Genomic DNA, 17,708 nt, shown 5'->3' with positions numbered 1-17,708 from the left:
CTAACATAAATATTATTCCTTTTTAAACTAAATTAAGTTCTAAAATTTTAAGTATATATGTTTAAAATTGTAAAAAAGGGCTACAAAATAATGTTTAATCCTTGACTTTTTAATTTTATGACTTCACTATCTCCATAGCTAATTTTAACATCACTTCTGTATAATTTTTATAGTGTCTAGCTCCGAGTTTTTTGCAGTTTTGTTTCATGGGAGCCAATTTGGCTCTAAAACAAAAGGTATTATTAAATACATTATAAATTATTATCCAGGATATTCACTATTATGCTGTGAAATTTAGGTATTCGAAAATGGTTACATACACACAAACAAGAAAAAAAAACATTTATTGCCAACCCTAACTGTCGGTAAAGTTGCCACAAAGCAGGCCGTGGCAACTTTACCTAACCTGTGTCAACATTACCGAAGCGATTATTTATCAATAAATTAAAGAAAAAGCAATTGCTGACATTACAACAGTAATCCCAACTATATTATACATACAAGATCAAAATTTCACTCACCTGTGACAAATAGTTAAGGCTCTGTGAGCACAATTTAGGAACTACTAACTTTTAGCACATTTTCACGCACTACACTGTGACGGCCATTACTGGCATCATAGCAGTGTTGCGTCTACGCAAAATATAGTAAATATTTCCTTTTAATGTCTAAAAAATACTACTATTACAAAACAGAATTCTAGTGGGTAGATTTTTAGATAAATGAGTTTATACCGAATACCTATAGTATGGTAAAGTTGCCAAGGGCCCGGTAAAGTTGCCATAGTTTACCGGTACCGCAATAGATTTTCGATACTAATCTACCTATCATTAATTTGACATGCGCAATACCTAACTTGATATTCTAGTGTACTGATTACTGTTTATGATTTTCAGAAGTATTTTATTACTTTTGGTTTACTTTACTTTATTACACGGGTATTTGATACTTTGTGATGCGCTGTTGGTCATCAACCACTGTGTCTTCATGTCGCCATAAAGTCTGAACTTAATTGGAATTTTAATTTTACAAAATATTTGACTCGCTCAAAATCATACAGCATTTTTAATATGTGGATACGGTTAAATAACTAACCTGTATCTTTTAATATAGGTTATCTATCAAAAGAGGCACAAATGTTTCGCATAATGAATTTACTACTAACATAAAGTGAACCAGTAAATCCAATCTTCGATGTTAAGCAATTACTTACGCAATGTATTAGTGGTTTTTTTTTATTTGTTTCGTGCATAATAGTCATAACGGTAGAAGCTGTTGTTGTTGGAAAACTAGGTTTTGGTTTTGCATGTTACGTGAGAATCGGACCATTTTTTGTGCGAGTAGTTTTTATTAGAACGTTACGTCTATGACTTAAATCACCCGATTTATAAAAAAAAAAAAAAAAAAAAAAAACAAGTTAAACGTTCACCATAATCACAGTTATTGGCATAGCTCAAAGGATAAACAAGCTGAAGTGGCAGAAGACCGCTCACTTTTTCTGTAGAATCGAAAACCGATGGAGTAAAAGTGTTCCGGATTAGAGATCACATAAGGCCAACGTTATTCAGCATTACATTCGTTTTCATTATTACGAACTAACGATGAAAAAAATGTAAAAAAATATCAGCGTAGTTTGGTACTAACTCTGACAAATTCAAAATTACGGTAAGACCCTGATAAATTCTGATATTGGTCCATATGATGATATATTGGTCCGTAGGTTGATATAAAAAAGTCGCCTTACTCAATGTAAGGCGATTTTTATATCAAAAGACAATGTGTGATCTTTTTACACGAACATATTCTGTAAGGTTGCAAATGTAATTATACGGACTAGCGTATTTTTTTTTCATCATCAGGCCCTAAGTGAACTTTACGCTTACTTTTCATCTCAGTGCCTTTTGGTACAATAAAATAATATCACAGCTTTTTATCACCAACGGTACACTTAAAAGTGTAATAAAAAATATAGATTTTTAAGACATTCAAATTATCTGTCGTCAGTTTATAGCGGTCATAATATCCATTATCTTTAATGCGTAAATGGGGAACAGTTTTAAATAAAATAAATATCAGACTTTTATTGCTTTCTCTTATTCAAATTGAGCCACTGTGAGCTATTTGCACTTTTAGCTATAAAATATTCTTTATATAGGTACTTATAGTTCTTATACATTCGATGTCAGTTACGTTAGTCGTTTCAGTAATTATTTTAATTACTTTGCGCTTGTTCTGAATGAAATATGAGTACAATACTCCGTCCAATCATATTTTTATTACGTTTTAGCTTTTAGTGCCTATATTTTTTATCTTAATAATTAGCGCGTAACTTCATTCACGTTATTAGGATATCCTCTGTATTCTTATTGAGTTCTTTTTATGATATTTTTTTCTTAAGGTATTATGAGTTTAGATGTTATAAAGATAACAAAAGTGAATTACAGTTTTCCCAAATTCAACATTACTTTTCTTGAAGCGACTTTATTACACTAAATAGAAATCTGAATCTGTACTCACTTCTATTTCATTAGTTGTGCCAATGGGTAGTATTTTATGGAATGATACACCTGCAACTCCTGCACTGAATCAATGGCTTGATGCGACTCACTGAGCAAAAAACATTTATATATTATATAAAGAAATTAATCAAAATATAAGTGCAATTAATAATTATATTATTACAAATGGAAAAGTAGGACTTAGTATTGTTTCGCAACTTTGTTCCCATAACAATATTTCGTTTACATGACTTTAATGCGAAGTTATGTTCCCAGGATGCTATTTGCAAATGTTTTACAAATAACTTTATACCTTTCTCGTCAACAGATAGATGAATTGTTACCTAACTGTAGGTATACTGACTGTCATCTACACAAGATAAAAAGCAATGATAGTTTATAAAACTTATGTAGCACACAAAGAATATAATATCTATAACATTCCAGAGGTTATAGTTGTAATAATAGTTCTAGAATGTCATGTCTGATAGGGCCTAATCCATAAATTGTATAGAACATCTTATCTTAATGTAACATTATGGAATGCAATAAATGATATATGATATTAATTTTTATAAATAGGTTACAATGTAACTGTTTTACACGTAAATCTTTTAAATAACCAGATGAAGCCGGCATTTCCTAACGAACTACTCTGCGAAGAAATTCCGAATCAAAATCAGAGCTCATTGTCTATTTTAAAGTTCAGACAAAATCAAATAAAGATGTCAGAGAAAAATATATTATTGATTACTTAATGAACGCAAGATTAGGGGACTTACTCTTGAATTGATATTGTGATATTTCGTACTCTTGAGTTGCAACTTGCAATACTGTTCCGTGTGCCTCAAAAAGCTATCAGACGATAGATGGGGCCCAGTAGGGCTGATGCCTAATGCCTAGTCGGTAACCGGGGCTCCGGCTCAAAAAGCTGTAGTAGGAACGGGTGGTTTTTAGTCACTAAGAATATGAAACTTCCTCTCACTTTACCAAGGTGGGAGAAGTAATTGGATGATTGAATCCGTATTGCGTGGATATTTAATGAATTAATAGGTATTGAGTTTGGCTTTAAATTTCGTATCCTGAATGCTATTTCAACACCTACGATCAGGGTTGTAAAGTATTGGTCTTGACATTGAATAATTATTGAGGTTTTATTGGATTGAAATTGCATTGACATTAGATTGGTTTCAAGATTAAGCGCCCAGGTCACAAGCGTTACGTTTTGACATAGAAAGCTCGTAAGCTTCACAGTACTGTACATGTGTAGTCTAGAGTATATTTTTATTTGTAGTTACTTCCCAACACTGAAATAGAAATCTCCACAATGATTTATGTGTTGTCTATTTCTGTTTCTCGTTATGGCTGTGCATCTATCCGGAGAACATTTTTAATCTCAGTACTGTGGCCACACTGGCCACTTGTAGATATACTGCAACACTAATTAAGCTCTTGAAGGGCATCCGGCGCATGCGCACCGAGCAATCAACCGGTCGTTGATTCCTCAGCTTCTTTGTGAACGATTTATCTTCGCCATTTTGTTTTATTACCTTTTTAAAAGAACGCCTAATTAAATCGATTGTTTTGGTTCGATTCGTTGAAATCGCGTGAACGGTGTTCTTAGAATATCGAGATTATCGGGCTGAGCTCAGGGGAACACACGAATTATACTCAGCGTTTTATACGTCTAAATTGATCCTAATTAATTATTTCTAGACCCACATTAACTCGTTTCTACACGTGTAAGTCCGAATGTCTGTAATTATAACGCGATATAATTCAGCATCTTGTTTCATCGCTGTAACACGAAATTAGAGTAATTAATTTTTCATTCTAAATTTAAAATAGTCATAAACAATTCGGACTTCAAGATCAGAAGAAGTGTGAACATTAACATGAAACTACAGTTATCTATCTAATTTAAGCGCTATTGAGAATCATTTAAGGCTGAATGTAGCGTGCAATTTTTTATTGATTCAATTAGATGCACGTGCAATTAAGCAGTAACTGTTTACAATTCACGAAACAATCGTAGACTTAATGACGACGATCGCATAGCAAGCCGCGTACTCCAGGAAGACTGTGTACATTTTTTTAATTAGGAAACCGGCTCGGTAAAAGCAGCCTTCCGTCATCGGCGTACAGACAGGAAAGCATCATCGATGTGTATTAATGAAGCCGAGGCACGGATCGACCGGGTATGCGCGCACGCCAGCCAGTGTTACCGCGCATTTCAAACGATACACTCGCGAACTGCAAATGTATTTTCCAAAAACCCCTGAGGTCGATGACACAAGTTCGGAAGGACTCGAAATGTTACGGTTTTAATCGATTCTCGTATAGATGATCGATTTGCTGAGGTGGATATCGATTCTGCAGTGTTTTGTTTTGTTTTAGCGTAGGTAATTGGATGGGAACTCTCGTTCAATTGATTTACTTTTACTTTATGTTAATAAACAGTTGGTGCATTGTTATTGTATCATTTACTGGTGTAGGGATGGATCTTGATATAAAAATGAGTCTGCTTGGGAACATTGATGTCATTCACTGAAGTTTAATTGTGGTTTGTTGGTGTGCTTTCGGAGTTTTAAACGGTTCTTGATGGTACATATGTGCATACTTAATTCTGCTTATAATAAAGACCAATCGTAGTTTAATTTCGCACTTTCAAAGCAATCGTTGTTACAGTGTAGCGTATCACTTGTTGGAATGTGCGTGTGCTTATCTCCTAAAACGTATTTCATTTTGATACGTTTTTCTTGTAAACAAAGATCATTATTGTTCAGCAAACGTTCATTTTTTTAAAGTTCAAGGGATATCATTCACTCTTAACGCTTGATTGACGTCAGCTATCATAAAAAAGTCAAATTATAATAACGATCTAATCAAAAATTGGGCGGGGTTAAGCCATTCCAAAGAAATATTTTCGACAGAAAAAATACTTGATTTGATTTTAATCATTGATTTTATGTGCCTATAAACTAAATTACATTTTATAGACGGAATATTAGAAAACAATGATCCAACTGTTTGATTTACGAGTATACATGTAATCAAACTTTCTCGTTGACCATAAAAAACAAAACATAACAAGCAAACTCTAGATCTTCTAGCATTTGAAACATAACCAGTGAAAGTAATAGAAACACGTGTATTTTCAGATGTTAAACGTATAACTAAAGAAGAATATATGTCTAGTGATAAACTAAAAACAATCAAGATGTATACGAAAGTGCTAGTGATGTTAATGGCAGTGTCTTTGATGCCGATGGTCCTGTCAAGATCGAGGAGGTACTCGAAGTCGCAAGGCAATTCATTGTACAAGATCAGATGTGATCTCAAGTGTATCGATTTAAATAAAGAAGATAAACCTTTAGTAAGTACCAAAATCTATTTACATAATATCAATAATTTTATTCCCCTTCATTCATAACTGCATACAACTGTGAACCTTATATTATGTTGTAAGTTCCATGGTAATAGAGAGCGACGAAATTAAATTATTGACGCATCTTGAATTACTTGATGTGCTATAATAACGTAATAGAGAAATGTACCCGTTAACGATGAAGTGTCAATGATGAACGAATCAGAATTCAAAGTCCCTAATAAAAATAAGTATCTTCCAGCCTAAATAATTGGTACATCTTAAATTGCTTGAGGAGCGTAATGTAATAGAAAATATGCAATAATAATATATAAGAATAACGATCGAATCGGAATTTTCAACAGTTCCTTAAAAATAGGTATCTTCCAGACTCGTTGCACACCCCTTATTACAAGGGGTGTTTCTGGGGTAATTTGCTTTTTCCATACGATTAACGTAGAATTTTATGAAACAATTTTAAATTCAAATTCTGATCTTTCTATTACGCTTTATATAGGTACGAGCATTTTTTATTAATCAGCCGGTTATAGACAACCTTAAAATACCTATTGACATTGTTAATTTGTATCAGGTTTTTTTACAGTATACCTAAGTACTATTTAAATTGATCCTACAACGTGTAGCTTGAAATTCCTGTTTATTAATTAGTATTGTAGTGTAAAATTAATTTGTCACTTATCCAAAGCTACTTATTATCGAAAAAACTAAGGAAATCCGCAATAAACAATGATCATGAACGAATTAGGGGAAACCCAGATCATATCAGAACAACAAAGGATAGAGTACCCGAAAATGTCATAGGTACACCGGCAAAGTTCAATGAGCCCAGTGATGAAAGAACTATTGAGACTCGATTGCATGCTCAACTCGATCCACAAAAAATACGCTACGCGCAGAACACAGAACACTTTACGCTAGATCTTAAATAAAAAATGTTTACCAAGATAGCTGTCACTGCGATCACGACTTAACAAGTTCTCAGAACAGACATAAACACAATACAAAAAATGTAAAAGAACGTAAAATGAAATACAATCAAGATTGCATCGTGTAGTTAGCAACAATAATTCTGCGGCCACAGAATGAGTTATGTAACTTGTGCACAACAGGATCAAGCCTAAAGGGGCGCATTGTGCTAATTCAAGAACCGCAAAAAGAAATTATACCGGATTGTGTCACGAGAAAAAATTGTGTCCGAGGAGTTGTAGTGACACAAGACAATCGCATTTTGATCGCGACATACGTCGGCAGTTAACGAGCTTCGATCCTAAGCTAGATTTTTTCATCTGGGCAAAAGCCCAGACATTTCTACTTCGCTTCTTGTATGTTTACGACATATCGTAAAAGCAAAAATAAAGCTCGAGATTGAGAAGTTTTGATTACATTCATACGTTGAATTATTAAATATGTACACGAAGGCAAGATAAAATGAAACATAAAACCAAAAATACTAACACAACTATTTCATTTAACGACTGATCCAGACCTTTCCAATTAGATTCAACAAAATAGGAAAGTCAGTGGTGTGAAAAATCTGCATACCCATAGAAATTAACATCCCAGTCGTGATTCACTGCACTTCAAAGGAATAGTTATTTTGTAACTATTGTGTACGCGCTAATGGTCTAAAGTTACTAATGAGTCTGAAGTAACAGAACTTGTCTAAATGAATGCCCCTATTCACAACATGGCGAGACCTGTGTCTACATTACAAGCAAATATTATAATACTTCCAGACAGGGCAGAAAAAACTGAACAAATGCTCCTTCTTGTCAAACAATGCTGTCTGGTCGAGGAGTAATTTAAGAATACACTGCAAGTAATCTATGAAAGTCGTTATAAGACTGATTGCTGACACCCGCCTAATATATCGATCTGTCTTGGAATTGGGATTAGTCATGTACCATGACCAATGTCAATGCAGATATTCAAGTTGCATTTGAAATTTTGAAAACTTTTGTAAATTACAACTTTTTCCTTCATTTCTTTGTCACTCAACTCAATTGGCTTAACAGAAAATATTTTTCACAGTGCAAATCACAATGCCGTTTGAACGAGAATAAACCAGGGACGTGTCCAATATCTGACTCGCCGAAGTGGGAGGCTGCTTGTGTGGAAGCATGCAACGCCGACTCACAATGCGATGGCACGCAACGATGCTGCCGCCATTCCTGCGGGTCCACTTGCAGTGAACCTATCGACCTTCTGACTGTACCAGGTTAATTTTGCTTGCTTTTTTGTCAGTAAGGTGCTGACTGAATTCATGACAGAAATCCTATTAGATGGTATCAATCTACTTGATTAACAAAATTATCATGTCATATTAATGGGCTCTTAAATCTCCTGAAGTAATTAGGTATAGGTTTGTAGTCTCAATAAAAAAGAAAGCTTCTAACAGGTACATACATCAAATACTTTAACAAAGTTTCTAAAGTACTTTAGAAGTGAAGTAAGTTGAACTAAAATTGAGAATCCTTTGTTACGTCAATCAAGTTTTGAGAGTTTATTTATTTTTAGCCTTTTCAAGTGAAACCGCTTTAGGTCTAAAATATACCACCCTAAAATATATACTTTTTGCTTCACCTTTTATGAGTAAAGTCTCACTTTATTATCGTCATCGACCCAGCCGTAAGTCGGATTATTTTGCTATAAATAGAATATTTTGGGTTCATATAACAAGGGATGATCTTGAGCACACACGATTCTTTAGCCATTGATTTTAATTTAACCCAAAAGTAAGATTTTAATATTGCATCTAGATTCTGAAAGTCAGTAGACGTTTTATAATAATATGATTAAGATGTGCTAATATAATTTTTGGAAACAGGTCTCCCAGCATTACCCACGATTGAGGAGCCTAAAGAGAAAAAGAGGTCTGTAGTGATCAGATGGTCGGATGGAGTGGGGGATGCAGCAAGAGCGGTTCCTGGACCTGTCTTCTACGTGCTAGAGGAGCAACACCATCTGGGACCGAAGTACGAAGAGATGAGACTTGGAGAATGGAGTTTACTATTGAGAACGAATAAGTAAGTTTTTTAATAAGAAGTCCAAAATGAATAAATTTAGAGGCAGATGAAACAAGTCTGGGATAAATCAAAAGGGCAAAACATCAAACAGAGGTGTAGGATGATTTCACATATAAAGTAAAGAAACTTCATAAAATATCCATTGTTCTCGTAAACAAAGAATAAATATTTTCGTAGAGAGTCTACTTTAAATCGACACCAATATCTTTGAAAGTTAGGCTATATCACATATTATTAGGGACCTGTGTTAGGGACGATGAGTTTTAAGCTTTTTACTTTTAATTGTTCACTTTTATGGAATCGTCATCTTTTAGCTAGTTTATGTTTAACCTTTGATATTCTTAGAGAGGAGATTCCTCAGCAAAAGCTGGACAAGTGCTGATGATGATGAGTCGAATATTCAGCGTGTTTTTATAATATTTACTTCAGCATACAATATCTAACATGAAAAATGCATGCTAATCGTTCAGTACATGTACTGATCTTCATGCGAATTTACCTGCTTATATCAAAGTATATTTTTCCTTGATAAGATTTAAAACTTCACAAACCTTCGCCTTTATTCCCTAAACGCAGTACAAGAAAGATTTTACCTCGTAAATATATTTTTTGTGAGCTAGCTACTAGGTATAAAAATAAATTATCCAACGTAATGTTACAGCGTAACAACGTAGAAAGTAATCAACCAGCCATTTGTATTATGTATGAACAAAATCTAGTTTACAGCACTTACAATAGCCTAGATAAGTTACTTAATGAAAATATAACAATCACGTAACGACTGTGGCCTAACTGACCACGCATGAGTATTTTTATTGCCGTAAATTCACGAATGTATTAAAAAAACTTGATTTATTTGCGTACGTACCGTTTTCTGATACCGTTAAGCCAGTAAACGAGACGGATTACCTGATGGTAAGCAATTGCCGCCACCGGTATGTGTAATTTAAGGGTTTTTGGGTAGTCGGGGATTGGGAAGATTGTGAAAGGGGTAATTCGGCCTCCAGTAACTTCACTTACACAACGAAACATAATGCAAGCGTTGTTACACATTGGTTTTCTGTGAGGCCGCCGGATCACTCCGTCGAGCCGGCCGGCATGCATGCATGCCGAAGCATAGCTCTCAAAATTCTTCTTCACTTATTTTCAATCGTGCATTTATACTAAAATATTATTAACTCAAACTTTCTGAGTACTTATAATAAAATCACGATAAGTGTATCAATTTTCCTTTTTCCTATGTATTAACAAAATTCCACAGAGCATTGAAGTGAAATCGTCTATTATTTAACAATCGATTAAAGTTCTCACGAAAAGAATAGTTACAAGCATACCCTGGTTGTATTGTCAGTGATTTTAGTACCTACCAATAATAAAAAGTGATGTATATAGCCAATTAGTAGCAAATAGGAAACTAGGAAACACTCGAACAATACACAAAGAGAAATTAAAAATAAAAATGTTTCCTTAGACTTTCCATTTTAGTTTTTATTATTTAATCAAGAAGCTTTGTCTTTGTAATGTTATGATAACATTATTCTGTTCGTTGCTCGCTTTACTGATGTGAAGTTTTAATATAAATGTTTGTGTAGGACAATGGTACGGGCTTGGGTACTTTTGGGTCGAAGTTTACATTATTTTGTTAACAGTTTCAGTCTGAATAGATGAAAGATAACTTTAAGTATTAACTATGTTTAATGATTCACCCGTTGGAGAGTCATATTTCGGCATAAATGAGAAGCCTCTACCAGGGTGATATTAAGGCCTTTCCAAAGTTACCTTAAAAATTTATACCATTTTTTTGAAAGGCCATTTACCATCTTTTCGAGCCATAGCCCCGGTAACCCACTAGACAGTCCGCAACTCCGGGTCGGCATCAGCCCTACTGTGCCTCATCTGTGGTGGTCTGATGGCTCTTTGAGTCACGAAAAAGTTATATCTATGATAAGAAAATATAAATATAAATACTTTTTCTGCAGAACCAAAGTATCGTTACGAAATGCTCTGAAACCGGGTCGTTGGTACCGGTTCCGAGTTGCAGCCGTCAGTTCTTCGGGCACGAGAGGATTTTCAGCTCCTAGTTCTCCATTCACACCACGCCGAGGACCACGTCCTCCTCCATCCCCGAAGAAACTTAGAGTGCGTCCTGTAAGAGAAAATAATGGTGAGTCTATTTTATGCTGAGTGGCGCTGTAGTCGCATATAGTCGACTACATCTTTAAGTTTTGTTTAAAATTTAATTTTACTAATGTTTAGAGGGATACCTATACTAAATGCCTAGAAAGTAAAAATAACTAATAGTCAGTAGGCAGTTTAGTAGTGGCACTAGTCAGGACAATATAATTTAGCTAGACGTTCCATAAAAAGATATTTTTGCTTCATAGTAGACGATTACCCATTTTTAAATTACTCCACTCGCAAGAATGGATAATTAATAAACCGTAAGATTGAACACGATGATATGGGGATATCCTAAATTTGGATACAATTTGACCGATATGACACACTGGGCGAGACAGATTCACGCACCTATTTATGTACAGGTAACTTAACAACTACCTACATACGTAAAGTTAGGGACATAAACTGCGTCGCTCATAAAATGGTGTTAACTGTTGGAGTTTGAGTTTATGAGGCATATTCTAAAGTTTTGATAGTTATTATCGGTATTCTAAGCTTAGTAAGACAAAGCTCTCTCGGTTCACCCTCTGAACCCTTAGTATGAGTTTGCTTTACGTTTAAAGTAACAGAAACGAGAACGCGTTCGGCGCTCTGATTGGTTGGTTTATTCGAGCCGGCTGGTAAGGGTATTGTTCTCCTTCATAGTTAAAACAATAGTTTTTTTCTTATTTTAGGCACCGTCACTGTGAGATTGGAATGGAAGGAGCCACATTCAGACCTGCCAGTACTGCGATACAAAGTCTTCTGGAGTAGACGTGTTAAGGGCTTGGGAGGAGAACTGGACTCAGTGCTGGTCAACCATCAAACGGTGCCCAAGGTAAAATAAACTTTAAAATCATTGCCAAAAGATTAAGATTGCAAACAGGAACTAGCTTATTCCACACCAAATGTTGAGTTTTAGAGAGAAGTTTAAATAATGAAGTGGTACGGTACTGACTTAGTTTGGACTTAATAAGAAGAGGTGGTATTTTGAAAAAGGGTGAGAATAGAAATGAGAATCACCGTTAAAAAGTACTTGTTCGAGAAGACCTTAGAAAACACTTAAATATGGGTAAATATCTTTCTTGTTTTCAGGACCAAAATTTCATTGAAATCAAGGACTTGCAGCCAAACTCGATGTACTTTTTACAAGTACAAACGATCAGTCAGTTTGGTCTTGGTAAACTCCGCAGTGACAAGGCATCAATATTCTACAACACTACTTCTGCGGGTCGTTTTGGTAACTATTTTATTTTGAGTTTTATGAACTTTGGCGATAGTCTTGTCCCTTAACTTAACTTATATTGCAATCAAACAAACATACAGGATAAGGTACTTAGCGATAATCTGTCAACTCATCATTTGGACCCCCATGCTGATTCTTTTGGCTGAAAAAGAACTGACGATCTGCTGAATTATAATAGGGTCTTTCAGGTACTGGCTTAATTGAAGCTTCGTGCACTTTCATTAAAGCAAAATGTATCAATACCGTTCGGTCTGCCGTGGCTCTGCCTTTAACATAAACTAACTTATAGGTGCACTTCATTCTTCAAAAGACCCGCTGTTAAACTTTATATTGCAGACTTTGTTAGAACATTTTCCCAAAATAAAGCCGCACAACCATCTACCATCTACACTGAACGAGCCAGTTACGAAAAATTGCCTCCGGTGAAAATATTAAAAATTTAATCGTGATTCGTGAAACGTGTCAGGAACGACCTAGTTCTATCGCTCCAACGGTTGTAGTGGGTAACGAAGTGCTCTACGGGCGAAACATCTAAATAATTTAGCTAGACATTCCGTCGTTGAATTACAAATTGGAACGGATAAAGCAGATCGAAGTGAACCCTACAGACGTAAAGAACGTTGCTTGCTGGAAAGCTTAGAATTTAGAACCGAATATCTGTACAGCTTATGTTTACGTAGATTTCTATCTAACTATCAGAATAGGGATGATGACGGGATATGAAAATTAAAAATCTATTTAGTCCATCAGTTTGGTAATGAAAAAATATTGGGCACGTATTTTTTTATTTTGTCATAATTAAAAGATAACAATAATTAGTTAAAATTATTTCTACGTATGAAACGTACGTCACGCAACATTTCAAATCAATATACTTCGAAAGTATGTTTCCGTTAGAAAATAAAAATTAGTCATCTACCGTATTGTTTCATTAACCAATAGCTTATTTTTATACGAAACTAGCTTTCCGCCCGCGGCTTCGCCCACGTGTAACACAAAATAGGGATTTAAAGGCGTGATGTTATTAATGTTATGCATGTATGTACATAATTATGTATGTTATTATGTATGTTAAAGAGACGACTGAAAGTTGTCATACAAAGTCTTTTTTTTAAGGATGGGAAATCATCAAATGACCTCTCCCGCTCTGGGTGGAACGGAAGGGAGTGTCAGACTTTTACTGACTAAAACCCACCTCGTTCCTTCAGTTGCCCTTTGCGTTCCGGGGCCACGGTATCTCGTTAGAACTTTCCCGCAGCCCCGGCTCAGTTTATCCCGTTTCCCCCCCTTGGGGGTTGTCATTTCAAAAATCTCTTCTTAGTGCTCACTTATGTTACTAAAGGAACCTCTATTCAAAATCTCAGACTCCTATACCGAGCGGTTTCGGCTGTGCGTTAATAAATCAGTCACCCAATCGCACCCCTAAATCACGATTGGAGGGTAGTTTGAAAAAACTTATAATGTCAAACATATTTACTTGCCTATGTACGTGTTCATGCCAAGTTTCAAGTTTATAAACCCAAGGAATAAGATTTTTCATAGAAACGTTTTTACCCCTTTCCCCCCCTTGGGGGTTGAATTTCCAAAAATCCTTTCTTAGTGCTTCCCTACATATCCCAAGGAACCTACATTCCAAATTTCAGCTGTTTACGACCAGTAGTTTCGACTGTGCGTTGTCTGTCAGTCAGTCACTCAGTAACGGAAGAGTTTTATATATGTTACGGTAAGAGTGAATAATTGAAAATTATTAATAATTATCTACTATTATTAATAATTACCGAAACTCGAGGTAAAAGTGATAAATTAATCACATTTGTCGCTTATTATTAATAATTTTACCCTAGTAGTGATAAATGTAATAAGTTGCCAAGATGTTATTTTTATTCCAATTTATTGTTCTTACACAACAAATATTTGTTGAATTCTATGATAATACTTTTAAAATTTTGATTTGATGCATTTATAGGTGCTACAGAAAATTTACAGGCAAACCAAATATGATTATTGATGATTGCTTTTAGGATTCGTGTTGATTTTGTTAATGAAACAATAATTGTTTAATTTTATTTTTGTTACAATTTTATGTACCACGATAGACTTTTTTGCATAAGTTTGATGGTAGATTAGATTTTTAAAAGAATTTTATTGTTAATTTTGTGATAAATGTGCCCTTTTTGGCGAGGCGAGAGGGAGTGTCAGACTTTTACTAACTAAAAACCACCCTGTTCCTACTCCCGCTTTCCGAGCTTGAGCCCCGGTAAACCCGCTAGGTAGTCCGCAGCTCCGGATCAGGCATCAGCCTTACTGGGCCCCATCTGTGGTGATCTGATGGCTCTTTGAGGCGCGTGCAGAACTCGACGCGCCGCACGCACGGGTTTAGTTCTGGTCGGGCGGCGAGCTACCCCTACTCGCCGTCCGCAGACCCGCACTTACGCGCAGAATATGTGAATTTGTTGTCCTTTCGGTTTAAAGCAAGTACAAGTAACCTTGTTTGTGTGATCTTTAATTAATATAATCGTAAGACTGTGTTTAATATTATAAATAAATACATGCTGGTCAAAAAACATAGGGTTTATATTTAATTTATTACTTTCACCAATATGTGTCGTGAATTATTAATAATCACAACTAAAAGTGATAAAATTTGATCAATTATTCACATTTACCAAAACGTGTGGTTATTATTAATAATTCTGTAAAATTATTAATAATTTTCAATTAATCAGATTTACCGTAACATATATATAGATTATGAACATTTTAATAAAAACGACAACGTCCCGGAATCTATAAAAATATATAAGTACAATACTTATACAATACAAGAAATCCTACTTGTTGGAATCATTTCCTTTTAATAATTTACAATACTATTGCGTGGCAACTAATGTAGAAATAAGGAAACGAAAGAAAATTAACAGTTGTACCTACTTACGATTGTCTATTGAAAGTTCATACCAAGCGAGGAACGATTTAATTTTTTATTTTATTATTTTATAAGCCGGCAAACGAGCGGACGGATCACCTGATGGTAAGCAATCGCCCGACACCCGAAATACCAGGGGCGTTACAAGTACGTTTCCGGCCTTTTGGGGTTAGGAATTTAAGGGTTGTTTGGGAAATCGGAAAGATGGGGAAGGGGGGTAATTGGGCGTCCGGTAACCTCACTCACACAACGTAAACGTTGTTTCAAGTCAGTTTTCTGGGAAGCTGTGGTATCACTCCGTTCAAATCGGCACATTCATGCCGAAGCATGGCTTTTCCACACTTAAGACACTTATTTGTTTGTGCACATCTGGTACAAAACGGATTTTTAATGATAATTGTTATTTTCTTTCAGAGTCACCTCCAGAACCACTTCAAAAACGTGACAATAAAAAGATAAAAGGTCTTAGTTTACTCAAAATTGTATGGTACAATAATAAAATAAAGGCTAGAATCGCCTGGCAACCTCTCCCTAGTGTTTACGAGCAGCCCGGAAGGTAATATTTCTAACAAACAAAATGCATAATAGGTACCTACCTGTCTAACTTGAAGATGGAGGATGAATTATTCCAATATTTTATTTTTCTTTATGTAGATGGGTAATAAAAGAGAATTTATCATAAGAATACTCTTATGATAAATTTCGTGAGACATACTAAATTAATTATTTATTATGTTATCGGCTTACTCACGTAACTGTTTGTTGAGGAACTCGATTAGTTTTAAGCCATGTTAGAGGCTCATATTTATGAGCAATATTCCGCGATAAACGACGCAGTGATTATCGCGCTGCTATAAAATTAAATTGTAGGTTGAAACTAGTCGAATTCCTCGTCAAAAAGTTTCGTGAGTAAGCCGATAACATAATAATTAAATATAATATGTATTCTTCATATAAATTAGACAGCTAGACATGTACTTAGGTACCTAATGGGTACCTATGTATACGTACATAATACCTCTAAAACCAGTAGTAGGATTATCGATACCTGCTAAGTACCCAGATCTGTATTAGTGCCTTGTACTTACCTGTACCTTGCCAACTTGCACACTTGAACCACCTACCTATTCAAGGAAAGCTCTACAAGTTTCAAGTTTCACTGGGGCTCTTATAAATTCAGTTGGCTGTGTGACGTCGTCGCCGCCACGCATTATGAGTCCCGATGTGATTTAAAAGTAGTACCTGAGTAAATATTTTCTCGAATAATTCAACTAAGTGAGTCGTAAGTATTTATTTCAATTAAGGCAGGTAGATAGGTGGGTAGTAGGTAAAGTACCTAGTAAGGTAAGTAAAATTCCAATAAGAATAAATCTAATAGGAACCGTTATTACATTAATTTCCAGTACCTATGTACGTACTAAATAATTAGTTATGAAACAATAATGTAGGTAGATAGGTGGGTACCTGAATTCAATAATTTTCAACAGTTTTTAAAGGTAGGTAATATTTTTCTGGTTGCAGGTATTACGTTCATTGGAAAGCAATTAAGTGCACCAACCCCAAAAAGACACGCAGAGAAGGGCTAACTGCAATTACTGAGGTAAATAGTCAATAGAATAGAAAAAAAAATATAATAATTTCTGCGCAATTTCCAAATTTTCGGGAACAGCATGAAGTTAGTAACGAATTAAAAGTGCGGTAAAATTTTATGTTGCCATGCGAGTCAAATAACTACTATTTTGGTAGGATAGGTTTTTTTTTGTAAAATAGTTTATAAATATTATTTTATTTTGTTTACAGGATACGACCTTCGAAATATATGAGTTGAACTACCGGTGTATTTATAAGGTGAATGTGAATTCAACGCCACGTCTCAAATCGCCAGATTCAGAACTTACTGTGACTGTCCCTGGGTGTGAATATTTTAAAAGAAGAGTTAGTAATTCCACAGCATTAAACTGTGAAGGACATAATTAATTTGTATTAAACATTGTATTATATTTTAAGTATAACATTGACTATTTTTTTATTACATTTCATTCGTGTTCGTCATTTACTTTACATTCAAGATGAATAACAGCTTTTCATTTTGTATTCAAATCCTAGGTAAATTCTATGTTAATAATTATTATAATATTGTAAAGACTTAGCTATTAAGTTTTTAGTAAATTGAAAAAGTGTCATCAATGGTTCACAATATTTGTACGAAAGGAGTTGTGAGTGAAAAACATTAAGATAAATCATTATAAAAACTATAAACATTTTATTTATTGAATGTACGACTATTTTAGTTAATAAAACTACTATTACCTCCGAAATGCTTATTTATTAAAAAAAAATAGCAAATCATCATTCATACAGGCAAACTAATGGCGCGTTTACATAAGGTCGGTCGTAAGTCGGTCACCGAAGGCGGCGGCCGCATTCGGTTTAACAGAAACCGAATTAATACGGCCAAACGAAT

General features: G+C 34.8%; 1 protein-coding gene across 4 annotated transcripts; it reads left to right on the top strand.

The window, feature by feature from the left end:
- The first annotated feature begins 4,694 nt into the window (after window positions 1-4,694).
- On the top strand, window positions 4,695-17,562 carry LOC118270010 (anosmin-1). 4 transcript variants are annotated; one of them, XM_035585423.2, is made up of 10 exons: window positions 4,695-4,858; window positions 5,660-5,874; window positions 7,918-8,104; window positions 8,714-8,912; window positions 10,892-11,076; window positions 11,768-11,910; window positions 12,168-12,312; window positions 15,659-15,800; window positions 16,766-16,844; window positions 17,045-17,562. In XM_035585423.2, exons 2-10 carry the CDS (start codon window positions 5,689-5,691, stop codon window positions 17,219-17,221), a joined length of 1,443 nt encoding a protein of 480 aa, XP_035441316.2. In that variant the 5' UTR covers window positions 4,695-4,858; window positions 5,660-5,688; the 3' UTR covers window positions 17,222-17,562. The 4 variants fall into 4 exon arrangements, with proteins under 4 accessions (XP_035441316.2, XP_035441319.2, XP_035441318.2 ...); XM_035585426.2 differs by having other exon boundaries at window positions 4,743-4,896; XM_035585425.2 differs by lacking the exon at window positions 4,695-4,858 and adding an exon at window positions 4,880-4,900.
- The last annotated feature ends 146 nt before the right edge of the window (window positions 17,563-17,708 follow it).

This window comes from Spodoptera frugiperda, chromosome 30 (assembly GCF_023101765.2).
Source record: "Spodoptera frugiperda isolate SF20-4 chromosome 30, AGI-APGP_CSIRO_Sfru_2.0, whole genome shotgun sequence".
Lineage (NCBI taxonomy): Eukaryota > Metazoa > Arthropoda > Insecta > Lepidoptera > Noctuidae > Spodoptera > Spodoptera frugiperda.
The sequence above is the reverse complement of the archived record's forward strand: the minus strand, read 5'-3'. Positions and strand labels throughout refer to the sequence as shown.

Excerpts from the sequence above, each read along its gene's own strand:
- LOC118270010 (XM_035585423.2), top strand. The coding sequence starts at position 5,689 with ATGTCTAGTGATAAACTAAAAACAATCAAGATGTATACGAAAGTGCTA. Across the intron at positions 11,077-11,767 it reads TCCTGTAAGAGAAAATAATG|GCACCGTCACTGTGAGATTG; the intron begins GTGAGTCTATTT and ends TTCTTATTTTAG. Across the intron at positions 11,911-12,167 it reads ACCATCAAACGGTGCCCAAG|GACCAAAATTTCATTGAAAT; the intron begins GTAAAATAAACT and ends TCTTGTTTTCAG.